At 45.3% G+C, this 25,563-nt stretch overlaps 1 protein-coding gene across 1 annotated transcript in view; it reads right to left on the bottom strand.

Annotated features, from left to right (window-relative positions):
• Positions 1-285: 285 nt before the first annotated feature.
• MTMR12 (myotubularin related protein 12) overlaps positions 286-25,563 on the bottom strand; it is a 71,941-nt gene continuing 46,663 nt past the window's right edge. The window contains exons 8-16 of the mRNA XM_004583634.4: positions 22,097-22,172; positions 17,640-17,746; positions 16,968-17,092; positions 13,755-13,833; positions 12,377-12,447; positions 8,750-8,922; positions 5,615-5,782; positions 4,600-4,761; positions 286-1,116 (exon numbers count right to left, since the gene is read on the bottom strand). Of these exons, the coding sequence (XP_004583691.2) occupies positions 547-1,116; positions 4,600-4,761; positions 5,615-5,782; positions 8,750-8,922; positions 12,377-12,447; positions 13,755-13,833; positions 16,968-17,092; positions 17,640-17,746; positions 22,097-22,172 (1,531 nt within the window). The 3' untranslated portion in view covers positions 286-546. The remainder of the gene's footprint in view (positions 1,117-4,599; positions 4,762-5,614; positions 5,783-8,749; positions 8,923-12,376; positions 12,448-13,754; positions 13,834-16,967; positions 17,093-17,639; positions 17,747-22,096; positions 22,173-25,563) is intronic.

Genomic DNA, 25,563 nt, shown 5'->3' with positions numbered 1-25,563 from the left:
GTGGCATTTCTGACAGACAAGGAAAGGAAAAATGCTATGGTTTAGGTAAGCACATCTTAGCACCTGTCAGAAGATTTCCATCACCATGCAAGTATCACATTAAATTGAACTGCTCGTTTTGAAATGGGTTCTAGAGAAACTGAGTGTCCCCAGTGACTGGATAAGTGATCTTGGCACAGAAAAAGAGTGGAAGTTATCAAGTCCAAGGATATCTTACCAAAGCCCTTTTCTGGCAGTAAACTGGCAACTGCAGGTTTTGTACAATACTTAGGTATCAGAAAATGGTCATAATCCTATGATGCGTCAAGTTATAATTCCTTTCAATTATTAATGCCAGAGAAATAGTCTAAATTGCATAGTCTTTCAGGATTAAAAAAAAAAAAACAAAAGCAAAAACCCAAGAATTGGTTCTTTTGAAGGGCCTGGTTTCCTCCACCACAGTGCTGGGCTAATGACCCTCCCAGGATTAGATGAGCCTAATGCTAAGCCTGGGATCAACTGTCCCAATCTCTCACGCTGCCCTATAACAATGACCCAATGCACAGGTCACACATCGCCAAGGTCCACAAACTCATCTTCTCGTTTAGCCAGATCTTCTTCATCTCCCAAAGTTTTCCAGCTGCTGGTGGGTAAGATGGGCTTGGACGAATGTCGCTGGAGTAAAGCAAAAGGGAACAGGGAAGAGAGGCGAGCAGAGTTTCGCAGCAAGCAGGGGGCCTCAGTCTGCAGGGGTTCCTGGGGGTGGCATGTCTCATTGAGTTTCTCTTGTAAGCTCTGGACTTCCTCCATCATTTCAAACAGTTTGCTCATCGTGGCCACTCTGCCACCACCTGCAATTTGGGCTTCTGGAATCCAACGCAAGTAGCGCTGGGCCCAGACTTTGATTTCTGGTCCCTCTATACGAGGTAGCAACAAGCCATGGTAGTCGGTAGGCTTGCTGTGCCAACTGTCATAGAACTCCCGGAAGTTGTCTTGAAGCTCATCAGAAGAATTAATCAGTTTGCTAATTCTCTTGCCCAGGAGGTTTTTAATTAAATGATCTGTTTCTTCCCTGAAAAATCCTCTTTTGGGAGATGACTTGGACTGGGTGAGTGGCAAAGATAGCTGTCGTCGATGCTTTGAGAGAAAACAGAAACACCTCTGGTTAAAAATAACAGGCACAGTTACAACTGGCACCATAAAAAAGGCCATAATTTTGGTTTTGTTTTTAAAAGGTGGAATTTTAATAATCTCTAAGTGTGAAACAGGGGATTCAGGTTTTTTTTTTTAAAGATTTATTCATTTTTATTGGAAAGACAGATTTACCAACACAAGGAAGGACAGAGAGAAAAATCCTCCATTCCCTGGTTCACCCCACAAGTGGCTGCAACAGCTTGAACTTGGGACCTAGGAGCTTCTTCCAGGTCTCCCACGTGGGCACAGAGTCCCACATGGGCCATTCTCAACTGCTTTCTCAGGTCAGGGAGCTGGCTGGGAAGTGGAGCAGCCAGGACATGATCTAGTGCCCGCATGTGATCCCGGCACCTGAAGGAGGATCAGCCAACTGGACCACTGTGCTGGGCCCATATCCTGTTTTCGTAAGTACCCAGACATACCAAATAAGGCCTGCGTCTGTACACTCATTAAAACACAGTAACACAGACAGGAAGGGGCTTCCTGGGCTACCGACACACAAATGTGCAAGTAGGTGGCACTGTGAACAGGTGGAGTAAACCAGGCATCCATGGTATCTGTGCAGTACTTTGGAGAAAATGGTGTAGTTGAACAATTTAGGCGAGTTTGAAGGTGATGTCTGTTTGCCTTTAAAGGGAGCAAAATGCTTCTTTCTTGAGAACCGTAGGCCTGATAACACAAGGAAGCACTGCTGACTGCTAAACATCCTGCCGCATGGATGAAGTAACTTGGGAGCTTATCAGGTATCCAGTGGGAGTTTAAGCCTAAATCATACAGGTTCTTCTGGACAAGGACAACAAAGGCAGAAACACTGACCAGAGGAAGGGCTGAGGCCAGCATTGCAATGTAGTGGTTAACGCTGCCAACTCTGAGCACAGGTTTAAGTGCCAGGCTGCTCTAACTCTGATCCAGTACATTGCTAATGAACTAGAAAAGCAGCCAAAGATGGCCCGGGGTCTGGGTCCCTGCCACCCATGGTGGAGACAGAGAAAACTCCTGCCTACTGTGGCCCTCCAGGCAGTGAACAGTAGATGAAAATCTCTGTCTTTATCTACGTTTTCTTTCTCTGTAACTTTGACTTTCAAATAATTACATCTTTAATTTTTTTTAATTTGAAAAATTTATAAAAGGGGCAGCACTGTTGCTAAAGCCACTGGGGGCACCAGCTGGTTTTTGCTGTTCTACTTATGATCCAGCTCCCTGCTAATTCAGCTGTGAAAGCAGCAGAAGATGGTCCAGGTGCTTGGACCCTGCACCCACATGGCAGACCCCGAGGATGGTCCAGGTGCTTGGACCACTGCACCCACATGGCAGACTCCGAGGATGGTCCAGGTGCTTGGACCCCTGCACCCACATGGCAGACCCTGAAGAAGCTCTTGGTTCCTAATCAGCCCACCTCTGATCATTGCAGCCATATGGGGAGTGAACCAGCAAATGAAGATCTCCTTTCTCTGTAACTCCATTTCCATTTAAGTAAATAGCACCTAGCCATCCCTGCACAGTCACTGCCTACAGATTCTGTGCTCAGTGCTTACAGGTGACATTCACTTACTTCTGTTACTGTGTTCACTTCAACAACTAGGAAACTTAAGGCTCAGAGGTTAGTAACTTGTCAAAGGCAGCTTGAAGTGCAGCTCCCTCTAGAGCTGGGCTGCTGGCTGGGTTCCACTTGGTCCTGGACACCTCCCTCCTCCAGTCTCCTGTGTAAAGCGGACATTCCAGACACACTAAGGGGAAGCAGTGCCAAACGCCCAGAGCTTGGCCCGGCCTTCAGGCAGCAGTGGTGCTCAGATGCCTGAGCTGAATCCTGCTGGCTGCATGGCAATTCAGAGCCGTACCTGGCGCTGGTCACTCCCAGCTTCCTCAGACTCTCTCTAGAACGTCTCCGAGGCCAAGTGGCAACTCAAGAAAGTGTCCAAAGTTTCTAATATCTTTGTTGCCTGAGTTCCAACTCTGCTTTACCCAGTATCAAATTAAATTCTCCAGCCCTAGGGCTCAAATCTCTCTGAACTGCTGCTCCTTAGAGCCTTGGCAACCTGTCACTATCTACAAGGAGAAGGTACTGTTACAAACCTAGGATTTTGAGACAGAAATGAGACCCATTTTTAGACAGTGGAGCCTTAGTTTCCTCTCCTCTACAGTGAAGGGGAGGTCTCCTGCCACTCAGATGCAAGTCTCTGACTCTAGCTAAGGTCTCAGGAAAAGTGCGCAGCCAGCCCACCAGAGGGCGCAGCACACTGAAGAAAAACTCTCTAGCCAGGCCTCAGTGGCTCACCCAGAAGAGGAAAAGCATCCCTGTAGGCCTGAGAACCCTGAGCACAGCGGCAGTTCTGTGTGGCCGACAGGGTCCCTGCGAGCTGCAATTGGCCCATCTACATTCCCAGACTTCTTTAGAACAGAATCAATTCCCACTTCAGGGCAGGCGAGGCCTCCGGCAAATCCTCATGATCAACTTGAGAATATGGACTCGTCAACTTCACTTATCATCACTGCTCTCCCTGAATCAGGTCAGTCAGCAAGAGATTACAGGCCAGAAGCAAATCATTAGCAGTTAGAGAACGTTGGAAATTTAATAAACAGTAAGACCAGGGACAAAATATCAGAAAAGTAGTCCTTCAAAAAATATATTTTTAAACTAATTTGCAAGGTCTACTTACAGAAAGAGAGAGAGAGATTCCCTATCCACCAACTCACTTCCCAAATTCCACAACAAATGGGGCTGAGTTAGGCCGAAGCCAGGAGCCAGGAGCTTCTTCCAGTTCACCCACATGGGTGCAGGGGCCCAAGACGGGAAGTGGAGAAGCTGGGACTTGAATTGGTAACCACACGGGAAGTCAGAGCTGCAGGCAGCAGCCTTATGCACGGTATCACAGTGCTGGTCCCCCTAAAAGACCGCTTTAATGTCTGTGGGTCACGCATGGATCAGCAAACTACAACCCTCAGGTCAAACGTCTCAGCACCTGTTTTTATGAGTGCTGGCCTACAGCCATGTCTATCCTTTGGTGTATCATCTATGGCTGCTTTTGAGAACAACAGCAAACTGGGGACAAAAACTGCACTACCCTTGACAGAAAGCACTAAGCAAAGTCTTACTAATATATGAACTGGCACTTCCCAAGTAAAATCTCTATCCCCAGTGCTGTTTCTCTAAGCACACGGAGGCGGAACAGGGAACATGTTTCTATGTAGCACGGCCATGGCAGCAGCACCTCAGTGGTGTTCAGCAAATGGCTGGGGCTCGTCAGGATCATGAATTTGCACGGAGCCTGACAATTTGCCCAACACAAACCTTGACCCTGTAGACTGTTTCAAGGGGGAAGCATATGCTGCCAGACAGCATGCAAAAGTAACTTTTATTCCTACACACACACACACACACATGAACTTGAGGCAGCCATCAGGGGTGTAGACAGATGCATATCTTACTTTGGGATGCATTCCTTTCCGCTGGCCTTTGTCCAGTTTTGACTTTTCGACATAAAGAGGGTTTCTGAGCAACGTCTGAGCTTTGGATCCAAACTGTATAGACCAATCCCATACGGTGAACGGGGTCAGAGGCCTGCTTTGTGAATCCAGGCTTTCCCTACCCTGCCAAAACAAGCACACGTCACCACGGCTTCCAGCAAGGGATGAGAAAAGCCAACACATTGGTGTGAGAAGTTGGCACCAGGAAGGCAGCTGCTACCAAGAGCACTTGTTTGCAGGCTGTGGGATCTCTGGCTGCTCCCTGATGGTTTTAGGGTAGCAGAGCGGAGCAAGGAGGACGTTTTCCTTCTGGCAGACCATTCACCAGACAACATGCAGAGTGCCCACACCACCACCTGCTTAGGGAACTAGCATTTATCCAATTTTACATTTGAAGAGACTGAGGTTCAGATGTTTGGCCTGAGCAACGTGGGGACTCAGGGCTGCTGTGGGGCAGGACTGGGATAAGCAACGGGAAGCTGGGCTCCAGCTGTCCCCACGGCACTGTGGATTTGGGAACCAGGCTTGCTCATGCGGCCTGAGGGTCAGGAAGAGCTGGCAGGAGCCCTGACAGCAGCTAGTGCAGCCGACTCCCTGGGCATATGGCCTTCAAAGACACAGGAGGGGGAGGAATGGACAGGAGGAGCTCAGCAGCTTGCTCCCCTCGGGGCCTGCTCTTCACTCTCTTCACACAGTAACCCCACGGAGCAGGCAAGTAGGAGAGACAGCACCTGGCCTCTTCCAAACCAACAGCTCAGCCCTCCCTGCCCCATTCCTGCTTCTGCTGGGACCTTGGCCTGGCTCCTTATGCTCGGTGTGCCTCAGCTTCCTCAGGCACGAGGAAAAAAAACACACAGCCCATTAAGCCTGGTACAGAAGCAGGGTTAAGTCAACATCTTCTTAGCATCAATATTATTGCATCCTGGTTATGCAATGGAACCTCTTTAATACACAGATTCCTGAAAGGAACTCTTACCATGTTAGCGTCTTTTTGATGAGGTGAATTGAAGAAGAAGGTGCTGAAGATGGGTATGTACAGGCTATCTGACAGAACAGTCAGGTAAGTCTCTGTGAATTCAAAGGCTGGGGGAAACTGGTGCACCAGCTGCCAGACACAATCTAAGAAAAGCAGGAACACAGGAACCTACATGGAAACAAGATAGATGTTACTGAGCTGCCAAGAGCCCCCTGTGAGTCTTCCGGAATGGGAACAGCCATTCTCGGCAGCTACAGACTACTCCTGCTGAGGGCTGCATTTTCTCGAAAGACAGGCTGCTCCACCCCACCCCAAGTCAATGGAAACCACTGATTAATATCAGAATCTGGCAAGAAATATCTGTGTCAAAAGCATCTCAAAGATGAAATATATAACATCTCAGTATAGACCAGCCCTAATAGAGAGCATTTGCAATTAACTCTGATGATAGGGATACTGACTTTAATTCACAACCAAGCCAAATGTTGCCTCCTCCAAAAAAGAATTCAATTTTTCTTATCAGGGCTGTTACTAAAAAATCTTGTACTGAGTTATGATTAGTAATCTACATCTCGTCAATAAAGAATTACGAGGATAAAAACTTCCATACTGGGACTGGCATGGGTTAAGCTGATATCCCAAGATCAGAGTGCCAGTTCAGGTCCTGGCTGCTCCGCTTCTGATCTTGTTCCCGCTAACGGGGAAAGCAGTGGACAATGTTCAAGTACCTGGGCTCCTGTCACTCTCGTGAGAGACCTGCATGGAATTTCTCTCTTCATTTTTGGCTCTGGTCCATCCCAGCCCTGGCTGTTGTGGTCATTTAGGGAGTGAACCAGCTGATGGAAGATCTTGTCTCTCCCTGTCTGGCACTGTACCCCTCAAACAAATAAATAAATCTTTAAAACAAAAAACCCTTGCATCCCCCCACCAGCTAGGCAAGCATCAAGAACTGGTCCTGGAGCCCGAAATGGGGAAGCTCCTTCTCCACCCACAGGAAGCACCCACGAGACAAATGGCGGAAGAGAAAGCAGCAACAGTGAGTTTCAACATTTTCTTCCAAAGGTATTGGTTTTAAAAAGATGTATTTAGGGCCCGGCGGCGTGGCCTAGCGGCTAAAGTCCTCGCCTTGAAAGCCCCGGGATCCCATATGGGCGCCGGTTCTAATCCCGGCAGCTCCACTTCCCATCCAGCTCTCTGCTTGTGGCCTGGGAAAGCAGTTGAGGACAGCCCAATGCATTGGGACACTGCACCCGCGTGGGAGACCCGGAAGAGGTTCCAGGTTCCCGGCATCGGATCGGCGCGCATCGGCCCGTTGCGGCTCACTTGGGGAGTGGATCATCGGACGGAGGATCTTCCTCTCTGTCTCTCCTCTGTATATATCTGGCTGTAATAAAATGAATAAATCTTTAAAAAAAAAAAAAGATGTATTTATTCATTTTCAAAGGCAAAATGATAGTGATGGAGGGCCACCCTATGGATCACTTCCTAAATGGCCCCAAAAGTCAAAACCAGAAGCCAAGAACTCCATCCAGTTTTCCCAAATGGGTGGCAGGGGCCCAACCACTTAGGCCATCTTGCACTGCCTTCCCAGACACATTAGCAGGGAGCTGGATTGGAAGCAAGGCAGCCGGGATTTGAACCAGCTCTGATACAAGATGCTGGTTTTGTAAGCTGTGGTACAAGAGTCCCTCACAATGACATTCTAAAAACCTACTGGCCTCATTTGTTAGCTACAGAGACCAACCCTATTAGCAGAGACAGTAGGTTCCAGGGTGTGCTGTCACTTACTAAGGGCTTTTACTTTCTGATTCCCCAGTGATCCTGCCAGCTGTGTGAGTCTCTCCCATAGGGAGGGGAAAATGAAGCCTGGAGATACTGATGAGCTAGCCTAGGTCTCACATAAAGTCAGAATAAAGAGTGTGCGTGTGTAACAGAGACAAAAGAGCAAATCCAGCTCTTGAATTAAGTTGAGTGTTGCTTCCATAACCACAAGTGACACCACTCATCCCCCAACATTCCCACACATTGACACCCAGACACTAACAAACCTGGAGCAGCTTGATGTCACACCTCAACTTATGCACACTATTATAAAGTAGGACAGAATCAGTTTGAACCTCACTGAATAGTCAGGGAAATGGGGTCAGGAAATGTGACTTCCCCGAGGGCTGGGGGAAGAGCAGATCATGTGTCCTGACTCTCCCCATCAGACCTGGTGCCTGTCAGCCCTTCCTCTGCAGATACACAAAAAGACATTCTTTTCACTCTCTGAGGTTCACATGATGTGACTCTTCACCATCCTTCACATTAGCTCCTCCGATCCCCTTCAAAGCTGAAAAGGTGATGTCTGTTGAGCTCAATGAGACACAGATGAGTAGAGGCCAGACCTGGAGAACTTGCCTGCCGTTTTCCTGGAGCTCCGAACACTGAGAGGCAGGAGCTGGGGCTCCCTGAAACGGCCTGCTGGGCCCTCTGCTCTGCATCACGGCACACAAGGTGACTCCACAGCAAGCAAAACCACAGGCCACGCGGATCAGACCACAGGCCTGCACCAGCTTGGCAGTGATTTAATTAGAGGAAATCTGTCTGTTCTCATTCGTCTGCTAATCATCTACACAGCAGCGAAGGGAGTTACAGCCCAGCCACTGCCCAGCCAAGTCCAGCACAAGCTGGAAGTGAACGAAAACGTTACTATGCTGTGCTGACTCTAAGCCTCAGGCACCTCACAGAGGTGCAGAAAAAGCCATGGCCATGGTCCTGGTCACAGCTGGTGTGAATGTAGCCCTGTGCTTTGTTTGGAAAGGGTTGACATGTGCAGAAAACCCACTTACAGCAAAAACTGCAGGAGTCTCACTGGGCTCCTTCCCATCTGCCTGAATCAGCGTTATTTCCGCCATGCGCTATGTACACACCTTTGGTGTAGACTCTGACACACCTGTGGGCTCTTTTTCCTCTGGGGAAGGTTTCACTACTATTTCAATCCCTTGAAGTCATTCTGCAATGACCTGATGTCAGTTTTCCTAACAATCCTGTGTGGTGTGCAGTTGGCAAGCACACCCTACCTAAAGACAGGCATTGAGGGAAAGATCAGGCACTTCTGCCCTGGACTGGTCAGTGTGCAGCGAGCTAACGCACCTCCTCCTTCTCACTCTGGCGCAGGTGGTTGCAGCGATCCAAGAAGCAGTGGCCACCCATGATCCACTCCTTTTGGATGAGGCTCTGGAAACCAGGCCTGGTTCGACAGTGGGGGTCCATCATCACTTGCACCAGAGAGGAGATGAGGCAGCAGAGGTCAGAAGCGTTCTCTTCTGGAGGAAGAAGGGCGTACCAGTTAGCAACCTGCAGAATATACTCTCACTGACACAGTTCCTCACAGACCCCACACCAATCTGCCACAGTCAAGCTCCTAGTCCCCAGAGGCAAAGGCCACGGGGCAAAAGGGGTCACGTTTCCAGGACGAAACATAAATTGCTTTCAGCGCATCTAACACAGGTTCTGGCAGACATGTTGTTAATCTGCTCTCAGCGGTGGACTTTCAGATGACCAAATCTGAGTGGACTCAACCCCTCACTGATGCTGGCCCTACAGAGCAGGCCTGTGCCCCTCATCCCTCCCTTGGTGCCCAGGCATCAAGGCCTCCATCACTGAGGGCACTGGTCCAGCTGGGCTGCTTCTCAGCCTCACCTCAGATGGTTCCTCTACTCCAATGCACTATAGGAACTCTACTTGGAAGTTTAACAGTTCTACACTGCATCAATACAGGCTCTTCTTGTCAGTTCCTCTGCTGGAGAAGCCCAGAGGCACCTGCTCCTCCCTGTCAAGCCTAGAGAAGAAATGCCCACTGGGTCTACCTCCTTTTGCCCATTCATGAATCAGCACAAAAAAAAGCACAAATCTGGGCCTACTAAGGTGGCCCAGTAGCTAAATCCTCGCCTTGCACATGCAGGGAGCATTTGAGGAAATGAAGCAGCAATTGGAAGATTTCTCTTTCCTCCTCCGACATAAAATGAAAATAACTTAAACACACACACACACACTTCTAGCCATGCTTTATCTTGGGGTTTACATTCTTAAAAGTTAGGGTGTATAATCCCATGGTTTCCTGTTTACAAAAATAAGTACAAATCAATTTAAAAAATACCAATGATGAAAACAGTGCTAGTATTTTTAGGAGAGAAACTTAAAAATGCATTTTAGGGCCCAGCGGCGTGGCCTAGTGGCTAAAGTCCTTGCCTTGAATGCCCTGGGATCCCATATGGGCGCCGGTTCCAATCCTGGCAGCTCCACTTCCCATCCAGCTCCCTGCTTGTGGCCTGGGGAAGCAGCTGAGAACGGCCCAAAGCTTTGGGACCCTGCATCCGCGTGGGACACCGGAAAGAAGTTGCTGGTTCCCAGCTTCGGATTGGCATAGCACTGGCCGCTGTGCTCACTTGGGGAGTGGATCATTGGACGGAAGATCTTCTCTGTCTCTCCTCCTCTCTGTATATCTGACTTTGTAATAAAATAAATACATCTTTAAAAAATGCATTTTAATTAGGGAAATATTCACACTGTCAGAAGTCTATTGTGCTGGCCCAGGCTTACACTAGTCTCATCCAGGAAATAAGTTTAAACTATAGTTAGAATTGGGTTCAGAAGAAACAAAATTTCATTTCTATCCTCCACTTTCGCCAGTTTTCAAAATAAGTTTCTGGGGAAAAAAAAAAAACCTTGTTTATTTGAAAGTCAGAGAGACACACATAGATTTCTCATCTGCTAGCTCACTGCTCAGATGATCGCGGCAGTCAGAGCCAGGCCAGGCCAGAGCAAGGAGCCCGGAGCACCAGCCACATCTTCCACAGGCACAGCACAGATCCAGGCCGGTACACCATCACCTGCCATCGGTCAGCATGTGCAGTAGCAGGAATGAAATGGAAAGCAGAGGGGGAGGACCTGACATATACCAATATGGATGGTGGCTGTCCTAAGCAACAGCTTAACAGCTCCATCAAACACCCACCGCTACACATTTTTAAGGCAATCTTTGCAACTGGAAGTCATGAGGAGAGGTTGCAAAAATGAGATTTCAAAGAGAAAAACTCAGTAGTCAATGCAGGATTTAGAGACAGCTTTTTAAAAAAAGATTTATTTTATTGTAACTGGAAAGGTAGATCCAGAGAGGAGAGACACAGAGAAATCTCCTCCATCTGTTCGTCTACTCCCCAAGTAGCTGCAATGACTGTAGCTGAAATACTCCAAAGCCAGGAGCCAGGAGCTTCCTCCAGGTCTCCCACACGGATGCAAGGTCCCAAAATCTTAGGCTGCTGCCTTCTGCTTTTCCAGTCCATAAGCAGGGAGCTGGATAGAAAGTGGAGCAGCCGGGACAGAATGGGCTCCCGGCTCACGCATGGTGAGCATTTAGTTGCTGAGCCATCATGCTGGACCCAGGTTTACAGACATTTAAGTTCATCTCTGCAATCAGTGTAGCATAGCCTTGGACTCCTCGGCTGCCAATCTTCAACCCTCTCACCAAGCACTCAGCTATCCAGTGTCCCATTCTACCTTTCTTCTTTGGGTATTAACAAAATGGTTAAAGCAACAATCATCAGAAAGACACATTTTCCAGTCTGCTCTTAAAATTTAAGTTCCACAATCATGCAGAATATCTGAGAAATGACAAAAGCTGGCTGGGGTATAAACGCCCCAAGACATTTACTTTATTTATGATATTCTATATAGTACAGAGTATTTAGGTAAATATTTAGCTCATGTTGAACAAGTTATAGCAATATTCGTTACTACATGATAGTTTACATTTGCTTTTACACACTTTGTATGTTTATCCCGCTGTCAGATGTACAGGAATATTAATCCAACTGAGCAGAAGGAAATCACAGACCACCTACTTCATATGGTAATTGTACTAAGTCATAAAACTCCAAAGATATAAAACAACAGTGAATGGGTCTCTAGACAGAGGATTATCACAACATTTAATTTAGGGGCTGATGTTGTGCGGTAATAAGTAAACCACCACCTGCAAAGCCAGCACCTTATATGGGCAACAGTTTGTGTTTGAGTTGCTCGAGCTCCAATCCAGCTCCCTGCTAATGGCCTGCGAAAAGCAGGAGACAGCCCATTCTTGGCCGCTGCTCTGCTGTATGAGACCCAGATGAAGTTCCAGGCTTCAGCTGGTCCAGCCATAGTCATTGTAGCCATCTGTGGAGTGAAGCAGCAGATGGAAGATCTATGCCTCTTCCTCTCTATAACTGTCTTTTCAAATATGGAAGGAAAGGAAAGAAGGAAGGAAGGAAGGAAGGAAGGAAGGAAGGAAGGAAGGAAGGAAGGAAGGAAGGAAGGAAGGAAGGAAAGTGGCTTAAAAAAAACAATGGGGCTAGCACCTTGCATAGATTAAGCCAGCTTGCAGTCCTGGCATCCCATTTATGGCTGGTTCGAATCCCAGCTCCTCCACTTCTGAGCCAGCTCCCTGCTAATGTGGCTGGGAAGGAGGTGAAGGATGGCCCAAGTCTTTGGGACCCTGCACCCACATGGGAGATCCAGAGGAAGCTCCAGGCTCCTGGCTGCAGACCAGCCACTGCATCCATGTCAGGAGTAAAACCAAAAGATGGAGGATCTGTCTCTGTGTCTCTGCTCTCTCTGTAAATCTGCCTTTCCAGCAAAAATAAACATATTTTTAAAAGTATGTTTTTAAAAAGTACACATACACAAACTGACTCTCAAATAAAGGAAAACTAACCACCCTTTACGCTTTAAATATATTACCTAAAAGAAGAACGTTCATATTTTGTGCTTCCAGATATTCCGTAATCTCTATTGCTTTTTTCAGGCAACGTCTAAAGAGGAGAGAGATAACCATAGGTATTCATCTAGGTACCACAAACAATAAGACTGGAGACATTTTGACTGATCTTCAGTTCTCTACCAGATCTATATCACATGTCAAAATCATCAAAAAAAGAAACCAATTACCACTTACAGCATTCATAGGCCGGAGGACACTCATCTGCAAATGGAACAATTTCAAAACGAAATCTCGGAATTGATGTACAAATGCTGCTAGGCTTTTTCCAAACTAGAAATTCTTGTTGGAAATTCCTACCTGTGTCTGATGGTGAATCCTAACAAGACACACAAACACTATACCCAGTAATGCAAAACAGCCAACTGCCTCAGGTAACTGCTGTACAAGGGTGAATTTATCAGGGTGGCTCAAAAGACTGAGTCTGCTCAGAAATCCTTTGTCTTCCTCTACAGATGGCTTTGACTTGTTCCCAGTTTACTAAGAGGGATGGCAACCTAGGCAGTCTTCCCTCTGTTACCACGCCTGCCCAAACCAGTAACTCACCCCCCACACTCAGACACTTCCTTTGGTTAGGGATGCTTGCCCTTATGCACCCACCCTACAAAAAGAAGGGTTCTTTGGTAACATTTGGCACTGCCTGCAATCATATATTCAAACTCTGGGGGCACCCAGGACAGGCTCCTGAGAGTATATAGTTGTAAGGTGTCCGGAGGGCTTTGGCTTCTCACAGCACAACACATCCAGCACTCTGCATGGTGAGACCTATGCCAGGCAGACAGAAGCTTCTCTTCTTTCCTTGGATGGAGCCAAGGACCACGGCCATCCTCTCAACCCAGACATCTGCTCTATACACTAGTGACAAAGGAGCAGAGCTGTTCCTCACAGTGAATGGCAAAGGCAATGGAACTGACACCTCAAGCTAGCTCCAAAATCAATAAGATTCACTTAAGTCATGATTTAAAAGCTTTCCATAAACATGTAAGATAAAAATGCAAAAAGGCATTCGGTGAAAGGCCAGGATCCTTGCCACTCTCCTCTGGTGTCTGCCTGTCTGCTGAGGCTGGTCCTGTTGCCTGAAGAGTAATTCTGGACTGCCATGCCCTTCTCTGGTTTTCCAATGCTTCATCTACAAACTATATTTCCTTCCAAGCAGGTAGCAGGACTGTAAATTCCCAAATACCAAAAAAAAAAAAAGTGCAAAATCCAGTCAAGCTTTGAACAGTACATGGAGCTAAGGATATTTCATGTGAAATAGCAAACACATTAGTCTTCTATCAACTCTATTTTCTTGAATTAGACAATTTTAAAATTCATGAGCAAAACAATAGCTTGAAATACCTGATTATGTCAAGCCAGCTGCTACTTTCCAACAGAGAAAACCACTTTATATCAGTGTCCCAAAATTCAGTGCTGTTATCTGAAAAAAGGAAGGCAAAGCACAGAGGTAAGGTAAGGTTACCTGTACTTGCTCCTGTCAAGGCCACCCCCCAAATCTATGCTGCTCACCAGATTAACGGCCTTAGACTCAAATTACGGATTTTACGCACAGGACTGTCAATCTCAGTAAATGGAACTTCCAAACTTCGGTCAATTGGTTTCTAAACTCTAGCCTTCTAGAAGCATGTGATGGTCTAAAAGAGGTCTTTGGCTGAAATAAGAGATGCCTACACAGGAGCTGGGGTTGTGGGATGGCACGTAAAGCCACTACCTGCATGTCACTATTCCATCTCTTCAACTTTTTCAAGTACAGAAAATTAATCTTGGGCCTGGTACAACGGTTTAATGGCTAAATCCTCATCTTGTAAGCACTGGGATCCAAAATGGGTACCAGTTCATGTCCCATTTGAAAGTGAACCAGGCAGTGGAAGATCTCTGTCTCTCTGTAAATCTGACCTGCCATTCTAATAAAAATAAATAAACATTTTTGTAAAAATTAAAACATACATATATGTATATACATATACTAATTTTTTTTAAAGATTTGTTGGAAAGTCAGACTTGCAGAGAGAAGGAGAAAATGTGCCTCGTAGAGGATGGAAAGAATATTTCTCTGACCAAGCTTTGTATCTTGTTCCTGGGCTGTAAATGTACTAAGTTGAATTTAGTCAACCAATAGACCCTGGAGCAACAAAACCAATGACTTCTCTGAACTACTCAAATAATACCCTCAGAACACCCTGACCCACATCAAATGACTATCCCCCATCCCTGGGTGCTGATGCAGTTTGACAGCAAGGAGTGGCCCCCTCCACTTCCTTCTCTATGGACACAGAGAAAAAAAAATGGAAACATTTGCCCAACCTCCATACCTCAACCCTCCACACTCTAACTGGAGGCCTACATGGGCTTGCATTCTTACCTACCATGTAACCAACATTAAAAATAAAATTTTATGGACCCAGCATGGTGGCCTAGTGGCTAAGGTCCTCGCCTTGCATGCACTGGGATCCCATATGGGTACCGGTTCTAATCCTGGCAGCTCCACTTCCCATCCAGCTCTCTGCTTGTGGCCTGGGAAAACAGGCGAGGACGGCCCAAAGCCTTGAGGACCCTGAACCCGCGTGGGAGACCCGGACGAAGCTCTTGACTCCTGGTTTTGGATCGGCTGAGCTCTGGCAATAGCCACAATAGTGGCCACTTGGGGAGTGAATCAATGGGTGGAAGATCTTCCTCTCTGTATCTCCTTATCTCTGTAAATCTGCTTTCCGATAAAAATAAATAAATCTTAAAAAAATTTTTTTGAAGATAAGTTTCTTTTGGTACAAAGAAAGCTTGAAATTCATGAAGTTTATTTGTATTGTGCATTTTCCATGAATTTTTTTGAAGATGACAAATGTCAGCTAAATGCTAAAACAACTAAGAGTTCATCAGGGTAAGTTAGGACAGCTTATTAGCCTAGAGGTTAGAACACCATTTAAGACACCCACGTCCTTACTCAATACAGATTCTGGGAGGCAGCAATAACGGAGTCATGTAATTTGGTTTCTACCCTTAATATGAGAGAGCTGGATAGAGTTACTAGCTCCTGACTTTATCCTCAGTGGGGGTGAGTGCCCACATTTGGGGAGTGCACCAGTGAACAGGAGCTCCTACTTGCTGGCTCTCTGTATGCCTCTCAATTAAATAAATAAACTGAAATGTTAAGAAAAATTAGTAGGGGCTGTGTATGTTAAGCCTCTGCCTGCAGCACCAACAACTCATATGGATGCTGGCTTAAGTTCCAGCTGCTCCACTTCTGATCCAGCTTCCTGGGAAAGCAGTGGAGGATGATCTAAGCATAGCCCTTGCACCCACATGGGAGACTGGGAAGAAGCTCCTGGCTTCAGAGCAGCCCAACTTCAGCAAATGCAGCATCTGGGGAATAAACCAGCATATGGAAGATTCTGTGTGTCTCTCTCTCTGTTTAACTCTGCTTTTCAAATAAAAAATAGATCTTAAAAGAAAAAAAAAAGCAAATTAAAGAGGCTGGCATTGTGGGGCCGGCTTGTGTCCTAGCTGCTCAATTTCTGATCCAACTCTGTGCTTATGGCCTGAGAAAGCAGCAGAGCAGGGCTCAACACCCTGGGATCCTGCATCCAAGTGGGAGACCTAGAAGGAGCTCCTGGCTGTAGATGAGCTCAACCCTGGGCATTGGGGCTATCCGGGGAGTGGACAAGCAGATGAAAAATATCTGTGTTTCTTCTTCTCTCTGTAAATCTGCCACCTGGAAAGGCTTTGGGCCATCCTCTACTGCTTTTCCCGGCCACAAGCAGACAAGCAGGATGGGAAATGGAACTACCACTTATGATGCTGGGGAACCCCGTATGAGCACAATTTGAGGTCCTAGTTGCTCCAATTCTGATTCAGCTCCTTGCTAATGCACCTGGGGGTAGTGGTGGGGGTAGTAGAGGATGACCCATGTGCTTGGGTCTCTGTCACCTCCAGGGGAGACCTGGATTAAGTTCCTGGCTTCAGTGTGGCCCAGCCACAGCCATTGGAAGATATTTCTCTATAGTTCTACTTTTTCAATAAATAAAATATTTTAAAAAACCATTTTAAAAGAAAAAAGTCCATGTCATTTGTACATGTGACTATCTTACAAGTAAAGATTTTTCTGGAATTGAGAGACTCTACAGGTGATTGAGTATTATTAAATGAAAACCAAGTTTAAACTGATACTAGTAGACAGCCTGGGCAGGGAAACGGGGTAGTTGGACAAGACATATTTCATAAACTTGTAAGAAGTTCCAGCTGCTCCACTTTCATTTAGCTTGTAAGAAACTTTGTATGCCCAGCTGAGAGGACAAGTCTGGTATCTGCACTTTGGGAAGGAAGTCCACTGATTAAAAAAAAAAAAAAAAAAAAAAAAAAACAGCTTATACTACTTACAAAAGACTGTAAGTCAGTCAGTGACCACAGGCTCACACACTTTTACAGGAAGCAGTGATTTCAAGGCTGGCAACATCTGCACAGTACCATAATGAGTCCAAGAAAAAGGCACTAACTTGCACCTGATCCATGTGGCATGTCTTTCCCTATCTGACATAAAGTTTCGCTCAGCATTCTTCTCACCTATGAGAAACAGCTGCTTAAATTTAGAGTATGCCGTCTGGATTTCCTGAAGGGGTAGGAAGTTGTTAGATAGGTCCTCAGTTTTAACAATTTCATAGGGTGGCCTGTGGATGGTCTTGTAAATCCTAGGTATGAAAAATTAACACGAGATTAGGAAAGCAAACCTGAATTCAGCATAGTTTATTTTTTCCTCAGAATTGCTGCACTTCGCAGTATAGAGAGCTCTGTGGGCAGCGCCTGGGTGCAACCCTTCCCTTGGTGCTAAGTGCAGCAGGCCGCTAACCCCAGTCCACCCACCCGGGAACAGAGGCGCACACGGTAGCACCAGCAGGCCCAAGACTGTCAAGCTCAAAAAATTGATGCAGACATGACTGGGACCAAGATAATTCAACCCCAGAGTTTTTACTCCTTTTTTAAATTTATCCAACCTGCATGTTTTATTTATTTTGAAAAATTTCAAACGTGTGGAGAAGTGGCATTTACCATGACACTGATTTGTCAGCAATGAAATAACAGCTTTGGCACCTCTCTGCCTAAACATTTCGGTATGTACCACTAAACATTCTTTACAATTTGCTATACTGACCATTCTCAAAGTACTAAAAACTGTTCTTTGCACCTTAGAAAGCAGGCACTGAATTGAACAAGAGCAAAATGTAAACTGGAACTGACCCATCCAAGAAGCTTTTCTGGATTTGTAAAATGCCATCATCCTGTTCTTTGGGCAGTGCTGACATCTTCAAAAGGGAACTTCCATTGTGGCAGGACCAACACCATATCTGCAGAGGGGAATACAGGGTGGTGAGGCGGAGTCCAACAGGGCACACTGATTTGTCAGCAGCTTACCACTTCAATTCACACAGGGAAATTTACAGCTTCAGTACAAAGTGGCTAGATATATCCATGTTTATTAAGCCAGGGTATATTAAATCACAATGAATGAAAAAACCTGTTTTTTTAAAAGCAAAACAAAACAGGACTTGTTTAAGATCTAACATTTTGACATGGTTTTAGTGCTGGTAGTATAGATGATGATAACATTTTCATTACCAGGATAATAGATACCATTGGAGTGCAGCTTAGAGTGTGTCAGGCATTTCATGTGAACTGACTCACTTAATTTTCCTGGTCATTCTCTCTGATAGATATAGTAACATCGTTCACAATCAAGTTTAAAGAGACTGCAGGGCTTTCCTAAACTGCAGGGAAAATAGCAGCAGTCTAAATCTAAAGGCTTTGCTCTACTTGGATGAAAAAGGGGCTAGCTTCCTTTATCCTGGAGAGAATGGAAAGCTGGCTATTCAATCAGAGCAAAGGAGACGGCTTGCACAGCAAGGCACTGCACTGGGCTGAGAGGGCATGAAGATGACCAAGAGACTGGGTCTACCTTTGGAGTCTATACTTTGGAAACGGAAATAAGCTTCCAAATAGAACAAAGTAAGACAGGGCAGGCAAGAAGACTAGACAGTTTCAAGAACAATAAAGGGAGGGCAAAAGGACAAAGCAAATCAGAAACGGGACCAGGAGTAACATTTTAAGATACAAGGGATGGGCCTGGTGCCGTGGCCTAGCGGCTAAAGTCCTCACCTTGAACACACCGCGATCCCACATGGGCGCCGGTTCTAATCCCGGCAGACCCACTTCCCATCCAGCTCCCTGCTTGTGGCCTGGGAAAGCAGTCGAGGACAGTCCAAAGCCTTGGGACCCTGCACTCTCATGGGAGACCCGGAAGAGGCTCTGGGCTCCTGGCTCCAGACTGGCGTGGTACCGGCTGTTGCGTTCACTTGGGGAGTAAATCATCGGACGGAAGATCTTCCTCTCTGTCTCTCCTCCTCTCCATATATCTGACTTTATAATAAAAATAAATAAATCTTTTTTTTTTAAAGATTTATTCATTTTATTACAGTCAGATATACACAGAGGAGGAGAGGCAGAGAGGAAGATCTTCCATCCAATGATTCACTCCCCAAGTGAGCCACAACAGGCCGATGCGCGCCGATCCGATGCCGGGAACCAGGAACCTCTTCCGGGTCTCCCACGCGGGTGCAGGGTCCCAATGCATTGGGCTGTCCTCTGCTGCTTTCCCAGGCCAAAAGCAGGGAGCTGGATGGGAAGTGGAGCTGCTGGGATTAGAACCGGCGACCATATGGGATCCCGGGGCTTTCAAGGCGAGGACTTTAGCCACTAGGCCACGCCGCCGGGCCCTAAAAAAATAAATAAATCTTTAAAAAAAAAAAAAAAGAAAAGAAAAAGGGAGAGAAAGGACCCACCTGCTGGCCCACCAGTCAAAAGGTCTCAATAGCCAGGGCTGGACCAGAATGAAGCCAGCAACAATGAACTCCACATGGGTCTCCCACATGGGTGCAAGGGCCCAAATACTTGAGTCATCCTCCACTGCTTTCCCAGTTCAACAGATGTATTAGAAACAGAACACCCAGGACTTGAACTGGCACACATACAGAATACTGGCACCACAGGTGACGGCTTAACCCACTAAACACAACACTGGTCCCATTTGTCCATATTTTAACTGTACTTGGTAGGGCTTGTTGAGCCGAGTTCTTTAATTTCATCAGCCAGGACATCTTACAGATCTTTTCTCCTGTTCTGTAGGCTGTCTCCTTATTCTGTGTCCTTTGCTGTGCAGAAGCTTTTTAGCGTGATAAAATCCTTTTTACCAACTTGATTTGTTTGGTTCACTTGCTTTTCCCACCCAAATTTCCTTAGACACATGTCCTAAGAATCTTTCCTTGTATCCTCCTACTAGTTTCACCGTTCTCCACCTTACCAGTTCTATCTCTGAGCACAGGCAGATCTCTACACTTCTCACACTAGGGGCAGAAGTAGCCTGCTCTCACACATTAGGATACTGTGACAAAGGTCATGGAATTAAAACATTAGGCATCCCATACCAAAGCACCAGATCCAGTGCCAGCTGTTCTGATTCTGGTCCAGCTCCCTACCAATGAGCAGCGCAAGATAGCTCAAGTCTGTGAGCCTCTGCTACCTTTACATGGGAAACCCAGATGGAATTCTTGGCTACTCGCTTTGGCTTGTCCAAACTCTAGCCATCTGGGGGGTGAAACAGTCGAGAGAAGATCAATCAATCTATAACTGCCTTTTAGATAGATAGTCTAAAGAAAAAAAAATCAGGCTTATTTTGGCAGAAAGATTTTTGAAATCCATGCAAAGATTTTTCATAATCCTAATATCCACAGATTTTTTTAAGATTCTTTATATTTAAACAACTCATCTTTGTTTCTCTAGAGAATATCCTCAGCTCTACATTCTGCTCTGATTCTAGATTCCATAATTTCCATTTCTCTAAAGCACTAATTTTCAAAATATATGCACATCAAAGGTCTGAAAACCTGTGGGATGGTCTGAGAGGCCACACCAATCTTCCCAATCACACTGACATAATCCTGTAGCTTGTCTTCTCTACTGCGTTGACATCATCACTGAGGCTGCATCTCCATCAATCATGAAGGGGCCATACAACTGCTGATGGTCACTGTGTGTCTCCTGCCACCACACTAAGGAGAAAATTCTGTCTCACTTGAGAATGTCCTTAATGAAGGATCAAGACATTACTGTGGGCCCAGCATGGTGGTTCAATGGCTAAATCCTCACCTTGCAAGCACTGGGATCCCACATGGGCGCTGGTTCACGATACGGCTCCCTGCTTACGGCCTGAGAAAGCAGTGAAAGATAGTCCAAGACCTTGGGACCCTGCACTTGCATAGGAGACCCAGAAGTTGTTCCTGGCTCTGTTTTCAAATCGGCTCAGCTTCGGCTCTTGCAGCTGTTTGGAGACCGAACCGGTAGACAAACTGGCATCCATACGCGATCCTAGTGGCTGCAAGGTGAGGACCTTAGCCACTAGGCTATTGTGCCAGGCCCATGTGGAAGAACCTGAGTGGAAGAACCAACTGGAGTTCACTCTCCTAAGTTTGGCCTGGCCTAGGCCCGGTTGTTACGCGCATAGGGAAAGTCAACCAGTGGATGGAAAACCTCTCTCTGCCAGTCTCTCTTTCAAATGAAACGAAAACAGTGTTTTTGAAAAACAGAAATGTTCTTTATGCTAACATGTTATGTTAAATAAATATTTAAAAATTTTCCACTTGAATTTTTAATATGGCAAATATCAATAGAAACAAACCATATAAACAAAAACTCTTAGCCCTTGAGTTACTTCTAGGAGTGAAAAGAGTCTTCAGATCAGAAAGTCTGGGAACTGTTGCTCTAAATCAAAGAATGCTAACTGGTGGGACATGAGCCAATTCTAGCCTAAAGCAGTTTTTTAGAACATTTGAATCATTTGCTTATTTTTAGAGATCAAGAAAACTCACACAATAATTTATATCTGGTTTCTTAAAAAAAAAAAAAATAGGACATCTGGCAACATTCAGCTCTTAACCGTACTTTGCACAAAGCAGTTGACAGTGAAGAGCTGCTCCCCTAGCCGTGCAGAAGGCCCCTGGCTCACGGCGAGGGTCACGCTCCTTCCCTGCTCACCTCCCAAGGGCTGCGCTGCTCAAGCACCTTTCTCACCATCTTGCTGACAGTCTGAGGATGACCCTTTGGTGCAGCAGCTGTGTGCACGGCACAGCACTGATTCACAATTCTCCTTCCTTACTGAGTTCCCTCCAGGCTTGGCAATTCTCAACCACTAATTAGAAACTGGAGTGACTGCCAGAGTCCTGCTTTCTTTGATCAGTGACACTCTGAATATGGCTCTCAGCCCATTCTATTCTGTGAAAACTAAGACGCACTCCATGCTGTCTCTGGGAAAAATAACAACCATTTTGCCTATGCAAAGATTTCTAGTGTAAGCAAAAGAATCTTAAACCTACTACCCTTAGAGTGGTCATCTCCGGTTCAATATAATTTAGGTGCTAAAGCAGAGCATCCTCTTAAAGTTATTTAAATATTTCTGTTGAACACTCAAGTGCATTTGTGGAAACTTTAGAACTCTGTCCCAAGGAGCCTCATGTTTAACAGACTTCTCTAGGGAGTCCCTATGATATTTTTGGATCACCCTTGGACTGAAGACAAACTCTCTAGTCCCAAAGCCAAGAGCTTCAAGTAAGATCACATTGCTAGGATGACACTCCAGATGCACTTACTGGTATGCCACGACCCTGAAAGCGCCGCACATTCTCTTCAGGAAGAGGGATGGGGACAACAAAGTATGCTGGCAACCTAGAAGAAAGAGATGTCATCAAATTTCAGAAATAGACTGAAATTTCAATAAATATGAAAGCTCAACTTCAATGAAGGCAAGGAAGCTAAGCAAAACCATTTAAACTATGAGGAAGACCATATTCTCCTGCTAAGAACTTAGATCAACTGCTTTCTGTGGTGTAAATGCCAAATCAGTCTGGGATCTGAGCTCTTCTCTTAGCTCTGCCTGTGTTTCTGCACAACCTTAGATAAGTTACTCCACTTCTCTAGCTCTATATCCTTTTACATAAAGTGAGGGAACTGGAAAAGGTAATGCCTAAAATATATGAATTCCAAAATTGTAAGTGATCTTTCCTTAACATAAGCATCTGTGTGACTTTCAGTTAAATATGAAAATCAGGAATTACAGTGACTGCTGCCTAAACATTTTATTAAGTGTTCTGGCAACATACAGTAAGTGCTATCAGCCAGACACTGTTCCAATTACTTAGCACAAACACTGTTCTAATTATTTAACAGAAATTATTTACTTTATCCTCCAACAACTTTTTGAAGGCACTATTATTTCCATTACGCAGATTAAGAAACAGACACACTAATGCTAAGGTTCTTCACAGACTGCAAAATTGTAAGTACACACACATACTGTGGTTTGAACCCAAGCAACATTACTTCTATTTCTACAGCTAGCAATTTAGTCTCTAAAATAAAGAACCTGCTAAGCAGGAGGACATGAAAAAGTTGGATTTTCAGAATTTGGAGATCAAAGACACAACCTTATAGTCAATCCCTAGATGTGAATCCCTAGATGTGTGTTTCTGTGAATAAGAGACCAACGTTCCATCACTATGGAGTATAAACACCTTTCCCTCAAAGAGCCTGAAACAAAGCTTCACATGAAATAAGCTACTCGTGGAATTACTTTGGCAAATAAACAGAGGCATGTGTATGCACACTGCATGTTTGATGTATATCTAAGTATCAGGTCAGCAGAGAGATTTTTCTCAGTTAAAGAGACTGGAACTTAAATGAGATGAAACGGGTAGATCCAATAAACTCAGAGGGGAGAGAATAACAAATAAACATTACCTTGGACGTATGGTAAACTAACAAATAGCCTAGCCTCAATAAATTTCAAAATATGATGCTAAAAGAAAATCAAACAATTTAAGGAACCTTTTAATCAACTGCAAGATTTAAATCCCACTGAATCTTCCTTAAACAGACTCAAAAAATGAAGAGAAGCTTTTTAAAAAAAAGCTTTAATGAAGACTGGGGAAAATCTGAATCTAACTGGATGTTAAGATGTTAATGTAAAAATAATGAAAAAAAAACTAAAGAAAATTAAAAAAAATTTTTTTTTAAATAAAAAAGTAAATAAAAAGTTAAACACGAAATAGAAAGGAGTGATAAAGGCTTTAGGGATATGTTTATAAAAAAGAATCCTCCTTCCTTAGGGATATATACTAAATTATGTATAGATACAGATAAAATGTGACAAACTCTGGAATTCACTTCCAAATAACTCAAGTTAGGAGGAAGTAGGTGTAGAGAGAATAGGATTACCCATGAGTTGATGATCATTAAGCCTTGGTGATACATAAAAGGACATAATACTACTTCAATTTTTAAAATTTAATTCTTAAAGAGAATTGAAAAGTAAAAAAAACAAGTTCTCATAAGATTACAATTTGAGGGCCTGGCGGCATGGCCTAGCGGTTAAAGTCCTCGCCTTGAAAGCCCCGGGATTCCATATGGGCGCCGGTTCTAATCCCAGTAGCTCCACTTCCCATCCAGCTCCCTGCTTGTGGCCTGGGAAAGCAGTCGAGGACGGCCCAATGCATTGGGACCCTGCACCCACGTGGGAGACCCGGAAGAGGTTCCAGGTTCCCGGCATCGGATTGGCGCGAACCGGCCCGTTGTGGCTCACTTGGGGAGTGAATCATCAGACGGAAGATCTTCCTCTCTGCCTCTCCTCCTCTGTGTATATCTGACTGTAATAAAATGAATAAATCTTTAAAAAAAAAAAAGATTACAATTTGAGTCTAGAGTAGGAACTATTGGTCAAGGCTAAAACAGTTCAAATAGTACTGAGATTTGGAGTTATGAAGCACCTGAAATGCTTTTATGACTGCTCGAATGTTTGGGCCTTGCTCAGGTGTGGTCACTGAAGCAAAAGTCTCATCACAAATCAACAGCTGTCAAGTTCAAGCTACCCTTTCAAATCACACAGAAGATAAAAAAAACTACCAATGTCCTGGCTCCACTCAAAACTGTTAAATCAAAAGGTGAAATGCCTCCAGGAATGTGGTCAGGATGAAAACAATTGTTCTAGAAGAACAAAGTCTATGATAGCACCGTCTAGGGCTTACCAGGAAAGCCACCCACTTCCCAATGCAGAACCTGCATTCCAAGGAGATCCTGGGTGATTAAAAGGCACACTAAGCTGTGGGAAGTGCCCCTTATGAGAAGGCGACTTACATAAAAGTCACTGTTCCAACTATAGTCTCAGCTCTTTCTTTAGTGAATCCCTAAATAGCTGGAGTGAGGCCCAGTTGTTCTTATTTTTTGTTTTTTAATTTCTGTATTTTTTTTTCAAAAGGTTTATTTTTATTGGAAAGTCAGAATTACAGAGAGGAGAGACAGAGATCTTCCACCCAGTGACTCACTCCCCAAGTGGCTGCAACGGCCGGAGCTGAGCCAATCTGAAGCCAGGAGCCAGGACAGTCTCCTGGGTCTCCAACGTGGGTACAGGGCCCCAAGGCCTTAGCCCACCCTCCACCACCCTCCCAGGCCACAAACAGGGAACTGGAAGGAAGTAGAGCAGCCGGGATATGAGCTGGCACTCACATGGGATTCTGGGTGCTCAAGTTGAGGACTTTAGCCACAAGGCTACCTCATCGGGTTGATTTTTCATTTTTAAGATTTATTTTTATCCCAGTTGTTGACAACTGCCTAGGTTGCCTTGTACCTAGGCAAGTGTTACATTTCTGGGAGAAAGCAGCCCATAGCTGGTGGGCATTCTGGGCCTGGTTAATTTCAAATCTGTGTTAACTATACCAGTGTGCCAGCATAGTTTCTTTTATGTTAATTATTATTTTTTAAAAGATACATGAGGAAGGCATGGGACCCAGGGAGGAATACACCACCTGGGCTCCCAGACATGTCATGTGGCTGAGCAGTGATTGGTGGGGAACTATAGAACGTTGGAGAAGGAGGTCAGGAGACCTATTGGAGTGGGAGTGGCTGAGGGGACCTATTGGCATGGGAATGACTCCTGCAGGCTTCCACACACCAGGACACTGTGGTCCACAGCTAGGTGAGGCGGCTGAAATGGGGTAGTTTAGAGGGGGCAACCCAGAGGGCATGTCTGGGTCAGACCAAGGTACCTGTCCTCAAGGGAGACCTG

The sequence above is a fragment of the Ochotona princeps genome, chromosome 23, assembly GCF_030435755.1.
Source record: "Ochotona princeps isolate mOchPri1 chromosome 23, mOchPri1.hap1, whole genome shotgun sequence".
NCBI lineage: Eukaryota > Metazoa > Chordata > Mammalia > Lagomorpha > Ochotonidae > Ochotona > Ochotona princeps.
The sequence above is the reverse complement of the archived record's forward strand: the minus strand, read 5'-3'. Positions and strand labels throughout refer to the sequence as shown.